The sequence below is a fragment of the Salmo salar genome, chromosome ssa01 (genome assembly GCF_905237065.1).
Source record: "Salmo salar chromosome ssa01, Ssal_v3.1, whole genome shotgun sequence".
NCBI classification, from domain to species: Eukaryota; Metazoa; Chordata; class Actinopteri; order Salmoniformes; family Salmonidae; genus Salmo; species Salmo salar.
The window spans coordinates 146560007-146579251 of record NC_059442.1 but is presented as its reverse complement, the minus strand read 5'-3'; the positions used below and the strand labels follow the sequence as shown (position 1 = coordinate 146579251).

General features: G+C 42.0%; 1 protein-coding gene across 1 annotated transcript in view; it reads left to right on the top strand.

The window, feature by feature from the left end:
• The window catches only part of LOC106567450 (voltage-dependent N-type calcium channel subunit alpha-1B), a 269203-nt gene that overhangs the window by 137115 nt on the left and 112843 nt on the right, over nt 1–19245 (top strand). The window contains 3 exon segments of the mRNA XM_045691775.1: nt 1503–1594; nt 1820–1972; nt 2772–2959. Of these exon segments, the coding sequence (XP_045547731.1) occupies nt 1503–1594; nt 1820–1972; nt 2772–2959 (433 nt within the window).

Sequence of the window (19245 nt, the reverse complement as noted above, 5' to 3'; positions counted from 1 at the left end):
GTCGATGGGTGAGGAAAAACATATTTAATCAATTTTGAATTCAGGATGTAAAACAACAAAATGTGGACTAAGTCAATGGGTATGACTACTTTCTGAAGGCACTGTACACAGTCAGGTCCATCATTATTGGCATCCTTGGTAAAGATGAGCAACAAATACTATATATTGTATGCTAAAAATTATAAATATTGTTTTATACTAATGCAATTGCTTTGAGTAAAAGATTTTGTAATTAAAAATAATCAAAAACATTATTGCCACCCCTGTGACCAATACTCTTGTAACCTCCCCTTGCGAGGATAACGACACTGAGCCTTTTTCTAAAATGTTTTATGAGATTGGAGAAGACGTTGGGAAGGATCTTAGACCATTTATCCATACAGAATCTTACAAGATCCTTGATATCCTTCGTCTGCTCTTATGGACTGCCCCCTTCAATTCAAACCATTTTGTTAAAGTTCATGATGCTGTGGACCTTTAACAAGGGCTCCAGGACCAGTGGAAGCAAAATAGCCGCCCCATAACATTAAAGATCCACCACCATATTTTGTCATAGGTATGAGGTACTTTTCTGCATATGCTTCTGTTTTTTAATGCTGAACTCAACAATGGTGTGTGTGTGTGTGTGTGTGTGTGTGTGTGTGTGTGTGTGTGTGTGTGTGTGTGTGTGTGTGTCCAAAGAAATCTAGTTTCATGTCATCTGACCATAACACAGCCTGGAGTTCTGTTTGATAAACATTGGAATTGGTGCTATGGTCAGATGACATTAAAAAGAGCTTGCACACCAGTGGTGGATTTGGCATTGAAAGCAGAAGGCCATCTCAGTCAGCCAACTTGAAACCCATTTAAAACCTGTGGTTTGAATTGAAGAGGTCAGTCCTTAACAGCAGACGAACGATACCAAGGATCTGTAAAGATTCTGTATTAGGATCCCTCCCAACGTGTACTCCAATCTCATAAAACATTTGAGAAAAAGTCTTGGCGTCATTATCCTTGCAAGTGGTCCCAGTAATGAACTTTTAAATGTTTTATTTTGTATTACTTGTTGAACAAAATCTCTTTCTCCGAGCAATTGTATTAGCATAAGATAATATAATTTCCCAATTTGTTTTGGAGCATACAGTATAGCTCAGTATTGTTATTATTTATTTTATTCAGTCTTTTTTGCTCATCTTTGTCAGTGGTGCCAATAATTCTGGACCTGACTGTATTTCTCTTTCTGTCCCTCTCTCGCAGTGTGTGGTGTTTTTCAGTAGGTTTTAGTGCAGCACTTAGTTGTCCCCCCCCCTCCATGTGCTTCTGCTTCTAATGCAGCCAGCCAGCTGTGGCTCTGTGACTGAGAGCTACACACACACACACAAGGACCTGTTGCTGCTCTACTGTCCTTACTGACAGAGAGAGAAAGTGGTGAAGATATCTTTCCCTGAGTGTACTGTTTTACGTGCCTCTTATGAATGCACCCACCTAAATCTCCTCTCGTTGTCTCATGTATGTGTCTTCAGGATCCTGGCCACGGTGGGCTCAGACTTTGACCTGAGGACTCTGCGAGCGGTGAGAGTACTGAGACCACTCAAACTGGTGTCTGGCATCCCCAGTAAGTCACTGACATCAACAACAGGTCAAAGGTTACTTAGTGTGCACCATAACATTACTGTAGCGTTAATAAAATATGGAAGATTTGTATACAGATCGTACATTTTTAAACACACAAACTGACTTATTAAGTATGATATATCTTATCTTACATGGTCTACATATGGCACCTCTCTCTCCCTTCCCCCTCCATCTCTCTTCCTTCCCAATCCATCTCTCTCCACAGGTCTTCAGGTGGTGTTGAAGTCTATCATGAAGGCCATGGTGCCTCTGCTCCAGATAGGCATGCTGCTCTTCTTCGCCATACTCATGTTTGCCATCATTGGAGTGGAGTTCTACATGGGCAAGTTCCACTCCGCCTGCTTCACTGTCGACACTGGTGAGTGCTGAATGGATTACACACACATACTGCACACAGTACTGTACACAGTAGTAGTATGCACACACACACACACACACACACACACACACACACACACACCTCAAGGTTGGATAAATACGTGTCTCTCAGTAAGGAGTTGATGGAGCTGAAATAGATAGATATTCTCCCACTGGAGTCAGTGTGTTGATGTGGAGGTGAAAATGGATCTGATAGAAAACAGTTCCTGTATGCATACTTTATGCCATCAGTGTCAGTGGAGGGTGTGAGTTGATCATAGTGTTGACGGCTCTACCAGCTGGAGGTTGTGTGTGTGTGTGTGTGTGTGTTTGACCCTCTGTGTGGTGGTGGTGTGAGAGGTCATGACAGCCTGCTAATGTAAGTGTGTGTGTACATGTGAGTTATTTTAGTAAAGAACAGTGGGGTAACAAATCAGCTGAAGGCACTGGTAACATCTCCCCAGTTGCAGGTTGCTGTGTGTGTGAGTCACCAGCAGGTGTGCACTGAGTGCATGTTAGTATGAGTATGTGTGTACCATATTTTAAGCTCACTTAATCTGCCAGTGTGTTTATTTTACTGTATGTGTTGTAATTACAGTAACTCACTCTCTCCCTCCCCCTCTCCCCTGTGTCCCCCCCACACCCCCCTACCTTCCCCTCCTCCCTCCCTCACCCCATCTCTCCCTGTTCTTTTTCTATCCCTCTCTCCCTACCACTCCCCCTCCCTCCCTCCCCCTCTCTCTTCCCCCTCCCACTCTCCCCTCTCTCTCTCTCCCTTCTTTCTCTTCTCCCCCATCCAGGTGAGCGAGCAGCAGCGTTCCCCTGTGGTACGGAGGCCCCAGCCAGGATGTGTCCTAATGGTACGGAGTGTACAGAGTACTGGATCGGCCCCAACTACGGCATCACCAACTTTGACAACATCCTGTTTGCCGTGCTCACCGTCTTCCAGTGCATCACCATGGAGGGATGGGTGGACATCCTCTACAATGTAAGACCTCTGTCTTTCATTATTTCGCTCTCTCTCTCCATCTGTCTCTCTTTTACGCTTTCTCCAAGAACAATGTCACCTATATAGGGTTACAAAATTCAGTCAACTCTCCCAAAATTCTCAGGTTTTTCAGAAATCCTGGTTGGAGAATTCTGGATTTCCTGCCTGATTCTGTGAATATTGCAACTAGGTTTTCTGGAAAACTGGCACACTTGGGAAATATACTGGAATTTTGCAACCCTACACACACATTACTTTTCCACTTACTGTGAACTAAGAGCTGACACATCCCACACTTTCCTTCTCTCTCACGGTTTCTCTCCCTTTAAACTGATATGGATAGGGGGCAGTATTTTCACGGCCGGATGAAAAAACTTACCCGATTTAAACTGGTTACTACTCTTGCCCAGAAACGAGAATATGCATATTATTAGTAGATTTGGAAAGAAAACACTCTGAAGTTTCTAAAACTGTTTGAATGGTGTCTGTGAGTATAACATAACTCATATGGCAGGCAAAAACCTGAGAAAAAGTCAACCAGGAAGTGGAGGATCTGAGAATTGTAGTTCTTTCTAGTCCCTTTCGAAACTACAGTATCTGTGGGGTTACGTTGCACTTTCTAAGGCTTCCATTGGCTGTCTAAAGCCTTCAGAAAGTGGTTTGAGCCTTCTCCTGTCACTGGGCAGAGTATAGGAGCTCAGTTACTGAGTGGTCTGCCTGGCAACAAAGGGATTGGATATGCGCAGTCCCGCGAGCTCGCTGTTTTTTGTTTTTCTCCTTGAATGAATACGCTATTGTCCGGTTGGAATATTATCGCAATTTTACGTAAAAAATACCATAAAAATGTATTTTAAACAGCGTTTGACATGCTTCTAAGTACGCTAATGGAACATTTTGACTTTTTCTGTCTCGAATTGCCCTCGTGCATTAGCCTTTGGATAGTGACCTGAACGCACGAACAAAACGGAGGTATTTGGACATAAATATGGATTATTTCGAACAAAAATAACATTTCTTGTGGAAGTAGCAGTCCTGGGAGTGCATTCTGATGAAGATCAGCAAAGGTAAAAGCATATTTCTAATACTAATTCAGAGTTTAGGTTGCCCCGAACTTGGCGGGTGTCTGAATAGCTCGCCGTGATGGCGAGCTATGTACTCAGAATATTGAAAAATGTGCTTTCTCCGTAAAGCTATTTTAAAATCTGACACAGCGGTTGCATAAAGGAGTTCTGTATCTATAATACTTCAAATAATTGTTATGTATTTTGTCAACGTTTATGATGAGTATTTTTGTAAATTCACCGGAAGTTTTTGGTGGGAATACATTTTCTGAACATCACGTGGCAATGTAAAATGCTGTTTTTGGATAGAAATATGAACTTAATTGAACAAAACATACATGTATTGTGTAACATAATGACCTAGGAGTGTCATCTGATGAAGATCGTCAAAGGTTAGTGCTTCATTTAGCTGTGTTTTGGGTTTTATTGACACATGTCCTTGCTTGGAAAATGGCTGTGTGGTTATTTTAGTCTATGTACTCTGCTAACATAATCTAATGTTTTGCTTTCGCTGTAAAGCCTTTTTGATATCGGACAATCTGGTTGGATTAAAGAGAAGTGTATCTTTAAAATGGTGTAAAACAGTCATATGTTTGAGAAATTGAAATGATTGAATTTGTGAGGTTTTGTATTTCGCGCCAGGCTGTTCCATTGGATTTTGGCTAGGCGTTCCGCTAGCGGAACGTCTGTCCTCAACAGGAATATTCTATTGGGTATGTAGTGAGTGCATGTCTGTGTATAGAAAGCATGGAGAGAAAGAGGGCTACTAGAGGTTTATTTGACTGAGTAGCAAATGTGAGAATGCTAATCATTGACTACAGCTCAGTGTTCAACACCATAGTGCCCTCAAACCTCATCACTAAGCCCTCTGCAACTCGGTCCTGTACTTCCTGATGGGCCGCCCCCAGGTGGTAAGGGTTGGTAACAACACATCTGCCACGCTGATCCTCAACACGGGGGCCCCTCGGGTGCGTGCTCAGTCTCATCCTGTACTCCCTGTTCACCTATGACTGCATGGCCAAGCACGACTCCCAACAACATTGTTTGCCGACGACACAACAGTGGTAGGCCTGATCACCGACAACGAGGAGACAGCCTATAGGGAGGAGATCAGAGACCTGGCAGTGTGGTGCCAGGAAAAGCAACCTCTCCCTCAACGTCATCAAGACAAAGGAGATGATCGTGGACTACAGGAAAAGGATGACCGAGCACACCTCCATTCTCATCGATGGGGCTGTAGTGGACCAGGTTAAGAGGTTCAAGTTCCTTGGTGTCCACATCACTAACAAACTAACATGGTCCAAACACACCAAGACAGTCGTGAAGAGGGCACAACAACACCTATTCCCCCTCAGGAGACTGAAAAGATTTGGCATGGGCCCTCGGATCCTCAAAGTTCTACAGCTGCACCATCGAGAGCATACTGACTGGTTGCATCAACTGCTTGGCCTCCGACCGCAAGGCACTACAGAGGGTAGTTTGTATGGCCCAGTACATCACTGGGGCCAAGCTTCCTGCCATCCAGGACCTCTATACCAGGCGGTGTTAGATGAAGGCCCTAAAAACTGTCAAAGACTCCAGCCACCCTAGTCATAGACTGTTCTCTCTGCTACCGCACGGTAAGCAGTACCGGAGCGCAAAGTCGAGGTCCAAGAGGCTTCTTTACGCTTCTACCCCCAAGCCATAAGACTCCTGAACATCTAATCAAATGGCTACCTGGACTATTTGCATTGACCCCCCCCCCCTTACACTGCTGCTACTCTGTTTATTATCTATGCATAGATAGTTGCTTTACCTCTACCTACATGTACATATTACCTCAATTACCTCGACTAACCTGTGCCCTCGCACATTCACTCTGACTTCAGTTTATTTTAGTAAACACTTATTTTTCTTCAAACTGCATTGTTGGTTAAGGGCTTGTAAGTAAGCGTTTCACTCTAAGATCTACACCTGTTGTATTCGGCACATATGACAAATAAGATTTGATTTGAACAGAACTGAGGATCTGGAGGTAGCGTACGTGTCTGCTGTGCTGCTATGTGTTTATGTGCACATAATGACACACACACACACACACACACACACACACACACACACACACACACACACACACACACACACACACACACACACACAGAGCAACCTGCAACTGGGGAAATGTTACCAGTGCCTTGAGCTGATTTGTTACCCCACTGTTCTTTACTAAAATAACTCACATGTACACACACACACTTACATTAGCAGGCTGTCAAGACCTCTCACACCACCACCACACAGAGGGACAAACACACACACACACAACCTCCAGCTGGTAGAGCCGTCAACACTATGATCAACTCACACCCTCCACTGACACTGATGGCATAAAGTATGCATACAGGAACTGTTTTCTATCAGATCCATTTTCACCTCCACATCAACACACTGACTCCAGTGGGAGAATATCTATCTATTTCAGCTCCATCAACTCCTTACTGAGAGACACGTATTTATCCAACCTTGAGAGGTGATCTATCAAAATCTGGCTATAAAAGGCTATCAAAATGAAGACAAGTAAGGGAGGCCTAAAACTTGGTACCGTGTGTGTGTGTGTGTGTGTGTGTGTGTGTGTGTGTGTGTGTGTGTGTGTGTGTGTGTGTGTGTGTTTAGATTAGAGAGTTTAATAGTCACATGTACAGGGTTGCAGATGTAATTACAGGGTACAGTGAAAATTCCAACCAACAATGCAGGACAAAGTGACATATAAAAATAGATAATAATAATAATATATTAAGGTGTGTTAGAGCAGCAGGGGAGGAGGGGATGGGGGGGTAAGAATACCAGGGGAGTAGGAAGGGGGGACAGGGCGAGCAGGTATCTGACTAGTGGTAGCTATTCAGCATGATAAAATGTCCATTTTAGTTGGGGGCAGTGTAAAAATGTCAGTTGAGGAGGTTGTGGGGGGGTGGGTAGGAAGTCCAAGTGGGCGGCGGGGGGGGGGGCAGGGCAGGTAGCTGACTAGTGGTGGTTCTGGGGGTAAAAACTATAGGCCAGTCTTACAGTTTTTGTCATGATGCTCCTATACTGCCTGCGTCTGCGTGATAGAACGGGGAGAACAGCCCATGGCTCGGGTGGCTGGGTCCCTGATTATCTTCTTGGCCTTCTTGCGACACCTGGTGTTTTAGGTGACCTGGAGGTCAGCCAGTGTGCACCCAAAGGTGCGTTCAGTTAGCAGCTTGAATGAAGAGCAGCTGGTATTGGAGAACCAGCACTAGCAGACAGTTTGAATAAAGACCAGCTGGTATGTGAGAACCAGGACTAACAGACAGTTTGAATAAAGACCAGCTGGTATGTGAGAACCAGGACTAACAGACAGTTTGAATAAAGACCAGCTGGTATGTGAGAACCAGGACTAGCAGACAGTTTGAATAAAGACCAGCTGGTATGTGAGAACCAGGACTAACAGACAGTTTGAATAAAGACCAGCTGGTATGTGAGAACCAGGACTAACAGACAGCAGTTTAGATTACTCCCTGCTGGGTTCTGGAGCCTAGTGTGGATTCTGGCTTCCTCCTTTTCTCCCCAAATCCTGCCACCTTGTCTTTAGGTAGGCTGAGCTGCCAGCAACGTGGCAGGATATCAGCATTTGCAACTGCTACAACTTCCAACACCTCTCCCTCTTCTCTCTATCCTCCTTTTTTCTCTCCTCTTTATAAAATCTCTCCTGTTGCCTGCTGTCTCATTATGCTAGCAAGCTCCTCTCCTGTGTGGATACATGCTGCTGGGAACAGACTCGCTGGGCTTTTAGTGCACCTATCACACTCTATCCCTTTGTCTCTCTCCCCATTATTTATCTCTCTTCTCTCCCTCTGTTTTCGTCTCTACCTCTCCCTCTTCCCCTTCTCTTCCTCCCTCTCTCTATTTCTCTCACCTTTTTCCCGATCTTTCTATTTCTCTCTCCCCTCTCTAGGTCTCTCTCTTTATGCCCCCCTGCTGTGTTCCTGGCAAGGCTGCCTTCACACAGGGTGAAGAGTGTTCCCTCTAAGTAGGACAGACCGTTTTCACAAGGCCTCATGGAACTCGTAAACATACTCTTTGCCTTCCTCCTATCAGATCAATCCTGTTGGCCCGTCCTCCTCGACTCTGGTTAAGTGGATTGAACGGGTACATGTGTACACACAAACACACGCATGCGTACACCACACACACACATACACACACACACACACACACACACACACACACAGGTCCTGGAGGACGTTCTGGAGATATTTTCTTGGAAGTGATGCGTTTGTGAACACATGACAATTGTAAAGCGGGCCTCATAAGAGCTATGGGATGGTTTTGACACCTTGCTTATGTCATGCTCACACATTCAGCCTGGGCCTCTGAGTCACTTCCAGTAATATTTGCGTGTGTGTGTGTGTGTTTGTGCACGCATGCGTTTGTGTGTGTGCGCGTACATGCACATGCAGGTGTGCTTGTGTGTGTGTACAGTAGCATAATGCCCCTCTCCATTCTGTACATTGCGTGTTCCCGTTACCCAGCGTCACTCCACAGCCCCAAGGGAATGCTGGGATACTCATTAATGGTGTGGTGAGCGCTAATCTGCCCCTCTCTCCTCCCCTTGTCTCTCCTCTGACCCAATCCTTTGCTCTCAGAGGAAGCTGATGTTCTGGAATGGAGTGTCTCTGTGCTATCCTGTGCCCAGGGGGGATGATAAGGAAGTGACTTGGCCCAGGCCAGGACAACAGTACATTAATATCACTACACATTAGCACTATCAGCTGAGCAAATATATCGCCAATCGAGTCATTATAGAATCAGAGTGGATGGAAGGATGTCACCAAGCAGAGAGAGAGGTTTCTTGCCCTCCGTGGGTGAGTGAGACACTTTAATTACTGAAATGCAGACAGCCAGGCTGGGGGCACACGTCCTGACTAAAGGATACATCATATGCACTCCCAGAGGAGAGGGCAGTAGTGCGAGCACACGATCTTGATGTTTTAATCATGGGAAAATACTTCAAATGAAGATTGATAGGATCTTATGCTAATTTTGATAATGTTGTCATCCATCTCAGCGAGAGAGTGTAGGCTGACTAGGAGGCAAGTTACCAGTGTCATCTTAGTCTAGAAGCCACACACAGAGAAAGGATGAACAGAATAGAAATGGTCTGTGTCCCGAATGGCCCATAGGGTAGTGCACTATGTAGGGAGTAGGATGCCATTAAGGACACAAGCATGGGCTATCATGGAACATTGTGGGGCTATATTGCTGAGGAATACATATTAAACTGTTCAACTACTCACGGAGGATAAATGGATTGAAAATTACAGAATCACACACTATAACTTTGTGGGGCTCCTGAGTGGCACAGCGGTCTAAGGCACTGCATCTCAGTGCTAGAGGTGTCACTACAGTGCCAACGTCGTCCGGGTTAGGGTTTGGCCGGGGTAGGCCGTCATTGTAAATAAGTATTTGTTCTTAACTGACTTGCCAAGATAAATAAAGGTTAAATAAAAAATATATTTTTAAAAATTACTCTCTCATTTGCTCTCTCGTTCAGTGTCTCGTTCTTTCTCTCGCTCTAACCACGTTTCTATCCACTGTTTTTATGCGACTAAAGTCATACCATGTAAAATCACAACAACTGTGATGGAATTGTTAGCACCATGTCAAACGAACAATTCTATCTTTTTGTGTCGGTAAAGTGAATTTTGCGAAAAATGGCGGTGGACACACTTTTATGTGCAAATATTGATATAATAATCATCATATCGAAGTAAACTTGGAGTCACGCGATGTTATGGTGTGTGGTCCTCCCACTACGACTTGCAAAACCATGCAGCTTATTAGGCTACAGATGAAATAAGTTATGATGAAAGTGCACACTATGAGCTTGATGCTGCTTTCCAATAAAATATGGAGGGTCTTATTCTGGAGACATGATGATCAATGCTTAACTGCTGTTTGACAAATAAAATATTCTCACTCTTATCCATAACAATCTCATCATGTAGACTGTGAGCTGTTGTTGGATAAGGAAACACATTGAACTTTAGATTTTTATTCAGTACATGAGAACTTAAGCGGAAAATATTTTTTTTGTGCACTGTCATCACGCACTGATTTTTATCCACAACAAGCCGGTTTGGTGGAAAATGCGCATATTTATGTGGATTTTGGAAAATTTGTTTGAAAATCTGTCGCCAATTGAATGGAAACCTAGTTTCTGTTTCTCTCTGTATATTTCTTTATGTTTCTTGCTGACTGCTACTGGGATCGGAGCAGCAATGTGCCCTGATTAAAAGTTGCACACTATACAGGGTTAATTGGGTGCCATTTGGGATGCTACCCTGTCAAGTTAGCTAGATGCTACTGTTTGAGCCTAGTGAGCGGGGGGTTCCAAGCGTTAGTAATGTGGCAATTTTAATTTCAAGCTTGTTAATTTTATTTCTCTCTCGTTCTCTCTCTCTCTTTCTAAGCAACCTAATGACTGCTGGCTAATTAGAACAATCTCTAATCACCTCTGCTGTGAAATGTTTTGCTTTATGTCCCCCATAATCCTCCTTGGCACAGCAGTCACCCTGACCACATGGAAAGACGACTGAACAAAAGCCTCTCTCACTCTGTATAGAAGGCTTTATCTCCCTTCAACTGATGGGAACTTTGTCTCAATGTAGTGTGATCTAGCGTTGGATAAAAGCCTCTGGTAAATGGCATTAAGTAAGTAGCCTTGTCAGAATGAGCCAGAATAGTGCAGGAATCTCCTGTTTCTGTAGTGTGAGGCAGCTTGATGTACTCCCCCTGGACAGGTTCATAGTCTGTCGCAGGGTCTTACCTCCAATCCATTTCCTTAATGTTGAGTGCCAAGCAGAGAGACATCAGGTCCCATTTGAACAGTTTTAGGTAGAACTCGACTGGGGAATCAAACCCACAACCTTCAAATCTCAGGGCAGACAATCTAACGAGGCCACTGAGTTAGTGGTCAATGGCGTTCTGTAGCTATAATGTAATTGGGTTAACCTTTTACTGCGTGGGTTAAATCAGGGTCACACAGAGTTTCATGGTAGTCTTAATCAAATCTAATTTGAAACAAAATTATACACCTCACACACATGGTTATTTTAAATGTATTAAATGTTAAGTTTGCATCACAATATTATACTTTATATACATCACAGAAGACTGAAATATAGCAAATCTCCTAGTGTGTTTATTGAGCTGTACACTGACGTGACTGTTCCAAAACTGCCATAAAAAAGCCAGACTACGGTTTGCAACTGCACATGGGGACAAAGATTGTACTTTTTGGAGAAATGTCCTCTGGTCTGATGAAACAAAAATAGAACTGTTTGGCAATAGTTATGTTTGGAGGAAAAAGGGGGAGGCTTGCAAGCCGAAGAGCACCATCCCAACCGTGAAGCACAAGGATGGCAGCATCATGTTGTGGGGGTGCTTTGCTGCAGGAGGTACTGGTGCACTTCACAAAATAGATGAAATCATGAGGATGGAAAATTAAGTGTATATATTGAAGCAAAATCTCAAGACATCAGTCAGGAAGTTAAAGCTTGGTCGCATATGGGTCTTCCAAATGGACAATGACCCAAAGCATACTTCCAAAGTTGTGGAAAAATGGCTTAAGACAAAGTCAAGGTATTGGAGTGGCCATCACAAAGCCCTGACCTCAATCCTGTAGAGAATGTGTGGGCAGAACTGAAAAAGCTTGTGCGAGCAAGGAGGTCTACAAACCTGCCTCAGTTACAATGCTACCAAATACTATTTGATTGTATGTAAACTTCTGACCCACTGGGAATGTGATGAAAGAAATATAAGCTGAAATAAATCATTCTTTAAAAAAAAAATTTAATCCTTTTTACTAGGATTAAATGTCAGGAATTGTGAAAAACTTGAGTTCAAATGTATTTGGCTAAGGTGTATGCAAACTTCCAGTTTTGGAGCAGTGGCTTCTTCTTTGCTGAGCGGCCTTTAAGGTTATGTCAATATAGGACTCGTTTTACTGTGGATATAGATACTTTTGTACCTGTTTTCTCCAGCATTTTCACAAGGTCCTTTGCTATTGTTTTGGGATTGATTTGCACTTTTCGCACCAAAGTACATTCATCTCTAGGAGACAGAACGCGTCTCCTTCCTGAGCGGTATGATGGCTGTGTGGTCCCATGGTGTTAATACTTGCGTACTATCGTTTGTACAGATGAACGTGGTACCTTCAGGCGTTTGGAAATTGCTCCCAAGGATGAACCAGACTTGTGGAGGTCTACAATTTTTTTTCTGAGGTCTTGGCTGATTTCTTTTGATTTTCTCATGATGTCAAGCAAAGAGGCACTGAGTTTGAAGGTAGGCCTTGAAATACATCCACAGGTACACCTCCAATTGACTCAAATGATGTCAATTAGCCTATCAGAAGCTTCTCAAGCCATAACATCATTTTCTGGAATTTTCCAAGCTGTTTAAAGGAACAGTCAACTTAGTGTATGTAATCTTCTGACCCACTGGAATTGTGATACATTGAATTATAAGTGAAATAATCTGTCTGTAAACAATTGTTGGAAAAATTACTTGCGTCATGCACAAAGTAGATGTCCTAACCGACTTGCCAAAACTATAGTTTGTTAACAAGAAATGTGTGGAGTGGTTGAAAAACGAGATTTAATGACTCCAATATGTGTATGGAAACTTCCAACTTCAACTGTAGGTGTCAGGGAGACTGGGGAATAGTGGGCAGCTGGTGATTTATGACATTGTGTTGGAGGGGAGAGAGGCAGATAAAGATCTCAACTGGTGATTTGGCTGGCTGGGGCCCATTTGACACAGAAACAGTTTTGAACAGTTTTGAAATAATGTTAATTATGAAAAATATAACTTTCCACACATGAAGCTACGAGAGGGAACTTTTAGTCATTAACTGCAGGGAAAGGTTTAATTGTTTATTAGTGTGACTCTTAATGTGGTCATGGATATCTAAATGTTTATAGTGGTGGCTTGCATGTGTGGCCCTCTTGTGGTCATAGTACCCCCTATAAGGTTTAATGTGTAATTTGTCTAGTCACAGTAGTCTTTGGGGTCTTACTGTAGTTTCACAGTCACAGTAGTATTTGTGGGCCTAGTTTCATGGTCACAGTAGTCCTTGTGGTCCTAGTTTCATGGTCACAGTAGTCCTTGTGGTCCTAGTTTCATGGTCATAGTGGTCCTTGTGGTCGTAGTTTCACGGTCACAGTAGTCTGAGTGGTCCTAGTTTCACAGTCACAGCAATGGTTGTGGTCAGTGTTACCCGTGTCTCTCACCTCATTAGAGCCATCTGAGTCGCTGTAGTCTGGGCTCACCTTGACCCCGTTTCCATGGTATCCTGTACTGTCACAACGATCACATCGCTCATTAAACACTTAAAAATAGACGGAGAGTGAGGAGGAGGGGCAGGCGGGCGGCGCAGAGTGAGATGGGCTACGTTGAGACTAATATGATCTGTGTTTGTCTGTTGTCAGTGAATCATCCCGTTTTGGTTGTAGCTAGTTGGATCGGCAGTAAAACAAGAGGGGAGTTGAAGAGACTGGGCTCACGTCTCTATGTGCGTGTGTGTCTTTACTGAGACAGACGGCTACACATTCCAGAGGCATGTGTAAGCTCTATATGCAGGGAGACGAAGAGAAAGTGAAAAAGAGAGAAGGACAAATGGAGAGGCAAGGACAGTGTGAGTGAGATACATAGGGCTGATAGAGAGAGAGACATAGTTTCTTCCTGTTTTACGCCGTAATAATATTCCAGTGTTCATCTCATGAACAAAACCAAGATGATAACCAGAGAGTAGTGCACTTAACATCACCTAGAACTGTAAAGAAAATGCTTTCCTTTTCAGAATTCTCTCAAGGCCCTTGTTCCTTGTGTTTCCCCCATTGTTCCAACCAGTTTGTACCTCGCTCTCCCTGTGTCTGCACTCTTAAAGGAACTCCAAAACTGATTCTGAGTGCCTATTTAGTGCACTACTTTTGACCATGGCCCATATGGCTCTGTTATACACTATATAGAGAGAATGAGGTGCCATTTGGGATGCATCCCCAATGTAATCTTTTACCATGCGTCTAGCACGGTGGCCTTTTTGTAGCTCTACAGATCTGCTGGTGTGTGTGTGTTTATCTCTCCCATCATTATGCCTCTACTGCACTTTTCCTCCTCCAGGAATGCAACCCTGTGGAATCTTCAAGGGGTAGGAATGGGTTTGGGCTTGAATCTGTTTCCCTGTACACTCTCAGAGCCAATCTCTCAACCTCATTACTAGCTACCAAGTTTTATTAAAGTGCTGTGGTTGCAGGTTCACCTGCATCTAAAGCCTATTCTTGTGGGGTGTTTCTAAAGGCCACCAAGTGCTGACAATCTAAATAATGTGTGTGTAATGCTTGATAGTGCATGTGATGTAAACAGAGAGGTCTACTTTCTCTGGGATTTGATTATTGACTGGTTTTCATCAAGCTGTCCACTCAAGAGGAAGCTTCTCACTGTAACCAGTGCCTGTAATCTGGTTCAGGTTATTAATCAACCTACTAGGGTGTTGACAAACACCACAGGAACAAGATCATCCACGTGTATTGATCACATTTCTACTAATACTGTAGGACTTTGTTCTAAAGCTGTATCCGTGCTGTGATCACAGTATGGCTATATCCAGGAAAGCCAAAGTTCCAAAAGCTAGGCTTAAAATGGTGAATAAGAGATCATACAAAATATTTTGATGTGACTCTTATGTGGACAGTGTAAAGAAATATTTGTTGGTCTGATGTGATTAATAAGGAGCATCTAGACACTGCACTTGATGAATTTGTGAAATTGATTCTTCCAATTATTAATAAACATGCACCTGTTAAGAAACTGACTATTAGAACTGTGAACTGTTAATGGATTGATGAGGAATTTAAAAACTGTTTGAAAGAGATGGGGCAAAAGGAGTGGCTAATAAGTCTGGCTGTACAGCTGACTCGCTGACTTACTGCAAATTGAGAAATTATGTGACTAAACTCAACAAAAAGAAGAAGAAACTGTATTTTGAAGCCAAGATTAATGATCTAAAGAATTCATAATATAACGAATAATGCAAGAAAAGCATTGTACATTTGAATTTTGTAAAGAGAGTGTGGTAGAGGTGGAAAACTTATTGTTATTGATCGATAATAACAAACCTCCTGACATTGACAACTTAGATGGAAAGCTACTGAGGATGGTAGCTGACTATAGTGGTCCTAAAATGGAACCTTGAGGAACACCGAAACTTACAATTGATTTGTCAGAGGACAAACAATCCACAGAGACGAACTGACATCTTTCCGACAGACAAGATCTAAACCAGGCAATAACTTGTCCGTGTAGACGAATAGGGTTTCTAATCTCTCCAAAAGAATGTGGGGATTGATGGTGTCAAAAGCACTAAGGTCTAGGAGCACAAGGACCGATGCAGAGCCTTGGTCTGACACCATTAAAAGGTAATTTACCACCTTCACGAGTACAGTCTCAGTGCTATGATATGGTCTAAAACCAGACTGAAGCGTTTCATATATATTATTTGTCTTCAGGGAAAATAAATAGTGAAGTGTCTATTTCTCAAACTAGACACTCTAATGTACTTGTCCTCTTGCTCAGTTGTGCACCGGGGCCTCCCACTCCTCTTTCTATTCTTCTTAGAGCCAGTTTGCGCTGTTCTGTGAAGGGAGTAGTACACAGCGTTGTATGAGATCTTCAGTTTCTTGGCAATTTCTCGCATGGAACAGCCTTCATTTCTCTGAACAAGAATAGACTGACGAGTTTCAGAAGAAAGGTCTTTGTTTCTGGCCATATTGAGCCTGTAATCAAACCCACAAATGCTGATGCTCAGATACTCAACTAGTCTAAAGGCCAGTTTTATTGCTTCTTTAATCAGAACAACAGTTTTCAGCTGTGCTAACATAATTGCAAAATGATTTTCTAATGATCAATTAGCCTTTTAAAATGATAAACTTGGATTAGCTAACACAATGTGCCATTGGAACACAGGAGTGATGGTTGCTGATAATGGGCCTCTGTACACCTATGTAGATATTCCATAAACAATCTGCAGTTTCCAGCTATATATATATATATATATATAATACTGTTGAAGTTGGAATTTTACATACACTTAGGTTGGCTTCATTAATACTTGCTTTTCAACCATTCCACAAATTTCTTGTTAACAAACTAGTTTTGGTAAGTCGGTTAGGACATCTACTTTGTGCATGACACAAGTAATTTTAATATATATATATATATATATATATATATATATATATATATATATATATATATGCACACACACACACGGTACCATCTTCCTGATATCCAATAAGGATATATATAAGTAAAGGGGCCGAATAATTTTGCACGGCCAATTTTTCAGTTTTTTATTTGTTAAAAAAGTTTGAAATATCCAATAAATTTCATTCCACTTCATAATTGTGTCCCACTTTTTGTTGATTCTTCACAAAAAATTACAGTTTTATATCTTTATGTTTGAAGCCTGAAATGTGGCAAAAGGTCGAAAAGTTCAAGGGGGACGAATACTTTCGCAAGGCACTGTATATATATATATATATATCCTTATTGGATATCAGGAAGATACAAACCCACATGGATGATTGAAAGACAAACGAGGACAGATTAATATTATATATATATATAATTAATCTGTCCTCGTTTGTCTTTCAATCATCCATGTGGGTTTGTATCTTCCTGATGTCCAATAAGGAGGTGAAGAACCAAGTTCTATTTTAGCGCTTGGCTACACGGACGCACGTTCACACAAGCGAGCTGTGTTGGTGAAATGATTGAATAACATGTATGTGTTAACCTCTTGGGGCTAGGTGGGACGCTAGCGTGCCACCTGTGGTGCACTCCATCAACAGCAGGTGCATTTCAAGAGCGGCAAATTTGAATCCAAATAAATGTCAAAATTCAAATTTTTCAAAAATACAACTATGTTACACCATTTGAAAGATAAACATCTCCTTAATCTAACCACGTTTTACGATTTCAAAAAGGTTTTACGGCGAAAGCATAAATTTAGAGTATGTTAGGACAGTACATTTACAAGAGTTGTGTGTAATGTTTTGTCAAGTCAAAGACAGGGTCACCAAAACCATAAAACCAGCTAAAATGATACACTAACCTTTTACAATCTCCATCAGATGACACTCCTAGGACATTATGTTAGACAATGCATGCATTTTTAGTTCTATCAAGTTCATATTTATATACAAAAACAGCGTTTTACTATGGCATTGATGTTGAGGAAATCGTTTCCCTCCAATAACCGGCAGTCAAGTCAGCGTCACAAATTAAATAATTAAAATTAGAAAACATTGGTAAAATATTATATTGTCATTTAAAGAATTATAGATTTACATCTTTTGAACGCAATCAACTTGCCAGATTTAAAAATAACCTTACTGGGAAATCACACTTTGCAATAATCTGAGCACTGTGCCCAGAAAAATACGCGTTGCGATACAGACTAGACGTCATGTTGGGGAGATCTAAAATCGAAAATACTATGTAAATAATCCATTACCTTTGATTCTCTTCATCAGATGTCACTTCCAGGTATCACAGGTCCATAACGAATGTAGTTTTGTTCAAAAAAGCTCATCATTTATGTCCAAAAATCTCCGTCTCGTTAGCACATGATGTAAGCCAGCCGGACTTCTCGTCATGAACGAGGGGAAAAAATATATTTCCGTTCGTTCAAACATGTCAAACGTTGTATAGCATAAATCATTAGGGCCTTTTTAACCAGAACATGAATAATATTCAAGGTGGACGAATGCATAGCCTTTTATAACGTATTGGAACGAGGGTACCCAACATGAAGTAGCGCGCCAGGTGTCTAATGGGACATCACCGTTCCATGGCTCTTGTTCGGTCAGATCTCCCTCCAGAAGACTCAAAACACTTTGTAAAGGCTGGTGACATCTAGTGGAAGCAATAGGAAGTGCCAAAATATTCCTAAACCCCTGTGTTTTTCAATGGGATAGGTTTAAAATCAATACAACACATCAGGTATCCACTTCCTGTCAGAAAATGTCTCAGGGTTTTGCCTGCCAAATGAGTTCTGTTATACTCACAGACACCATTCAAACAGTTTTGGAAACTTTAGAGTGTTTTCTATCCATATATAATAAGTATATGCATATTCTAGTTACTGGGTAGGATTAGTAACCAGATTAAATCGGGTACATTTTTTTTATCCAGACGTGCAAATGCTGCCCCCTAGACCCAACAGGTTAAACGCTAGCACACGACATGTTTGGTTTGGGTGTAATACCTGCTCTCACCTTAACAAAGGAGACTGTCAACAACAGTTGTTTGTGCGTGTTTTTGTGTGTGTGTTCACATAATCATGTTTGTGTGTGTGTGTTTGTGAAATAGAAATACAGTAGCGAATGAAAAAGTCACTTCAGAACTGTCTTTCACTAAAGAAGATTGGTTTTGCTTTGATAGGGTACTACACTAAAAGTGGTCGGTTAAAGTTTGAACAATGTTTTCTATTTGCTCCTGCTGGTGAGCCATTGCCCAATAAATTGCTCATTGACTGGAGGAACTATTGATTTTAGACTTTGATTTCAAAATATGTATCAGTGCCTTATTTAAAATCAATAGCGAAGCTGACACAACAGTTTATCTTTTCACTTTATTTTCTCTTTCCGATTATCCATCTACTGTCCCCAGAGAGGCTGGGGGAGACAGTCAGTCAGATATTGGGAGAGAGAAAGTTAAACTTCAAAGATGATGAGGGAATGAGAGAGAAGTTAGAAAGATAAAGAGATAAAGGGAAGAGTAATGGATGATAAAGCGAAAAAGAGAGGCTGATGCTGGACATTCATCCTGTGTGTGGGCTGAGACAGTGACAGCTGAGAAACAGATGGTAAGATGGGATGAGTGTGTGTGTGTGCTCACGCACAAACACTTTGTTTTTTTGTCAGGGACCATGGACAACAAGATTTAGCTAGATAGTCCCTGGGCAAAAAATCACCAATGGTGCTGGAGAGGATGGTTGACGTTTTACATGCTCCTAACCAACTGCTATTTTGTTCGTTTTTTTTTTGCATTGTTTGTAACTTATTTTTCTACTTATTTTGTACGTAATGTTGCTGCTACCGTCTCTTATAACCGAAAATAACTTCTGTACATCAATAGCGATTACTCACCTAGAACTGGGAGAAG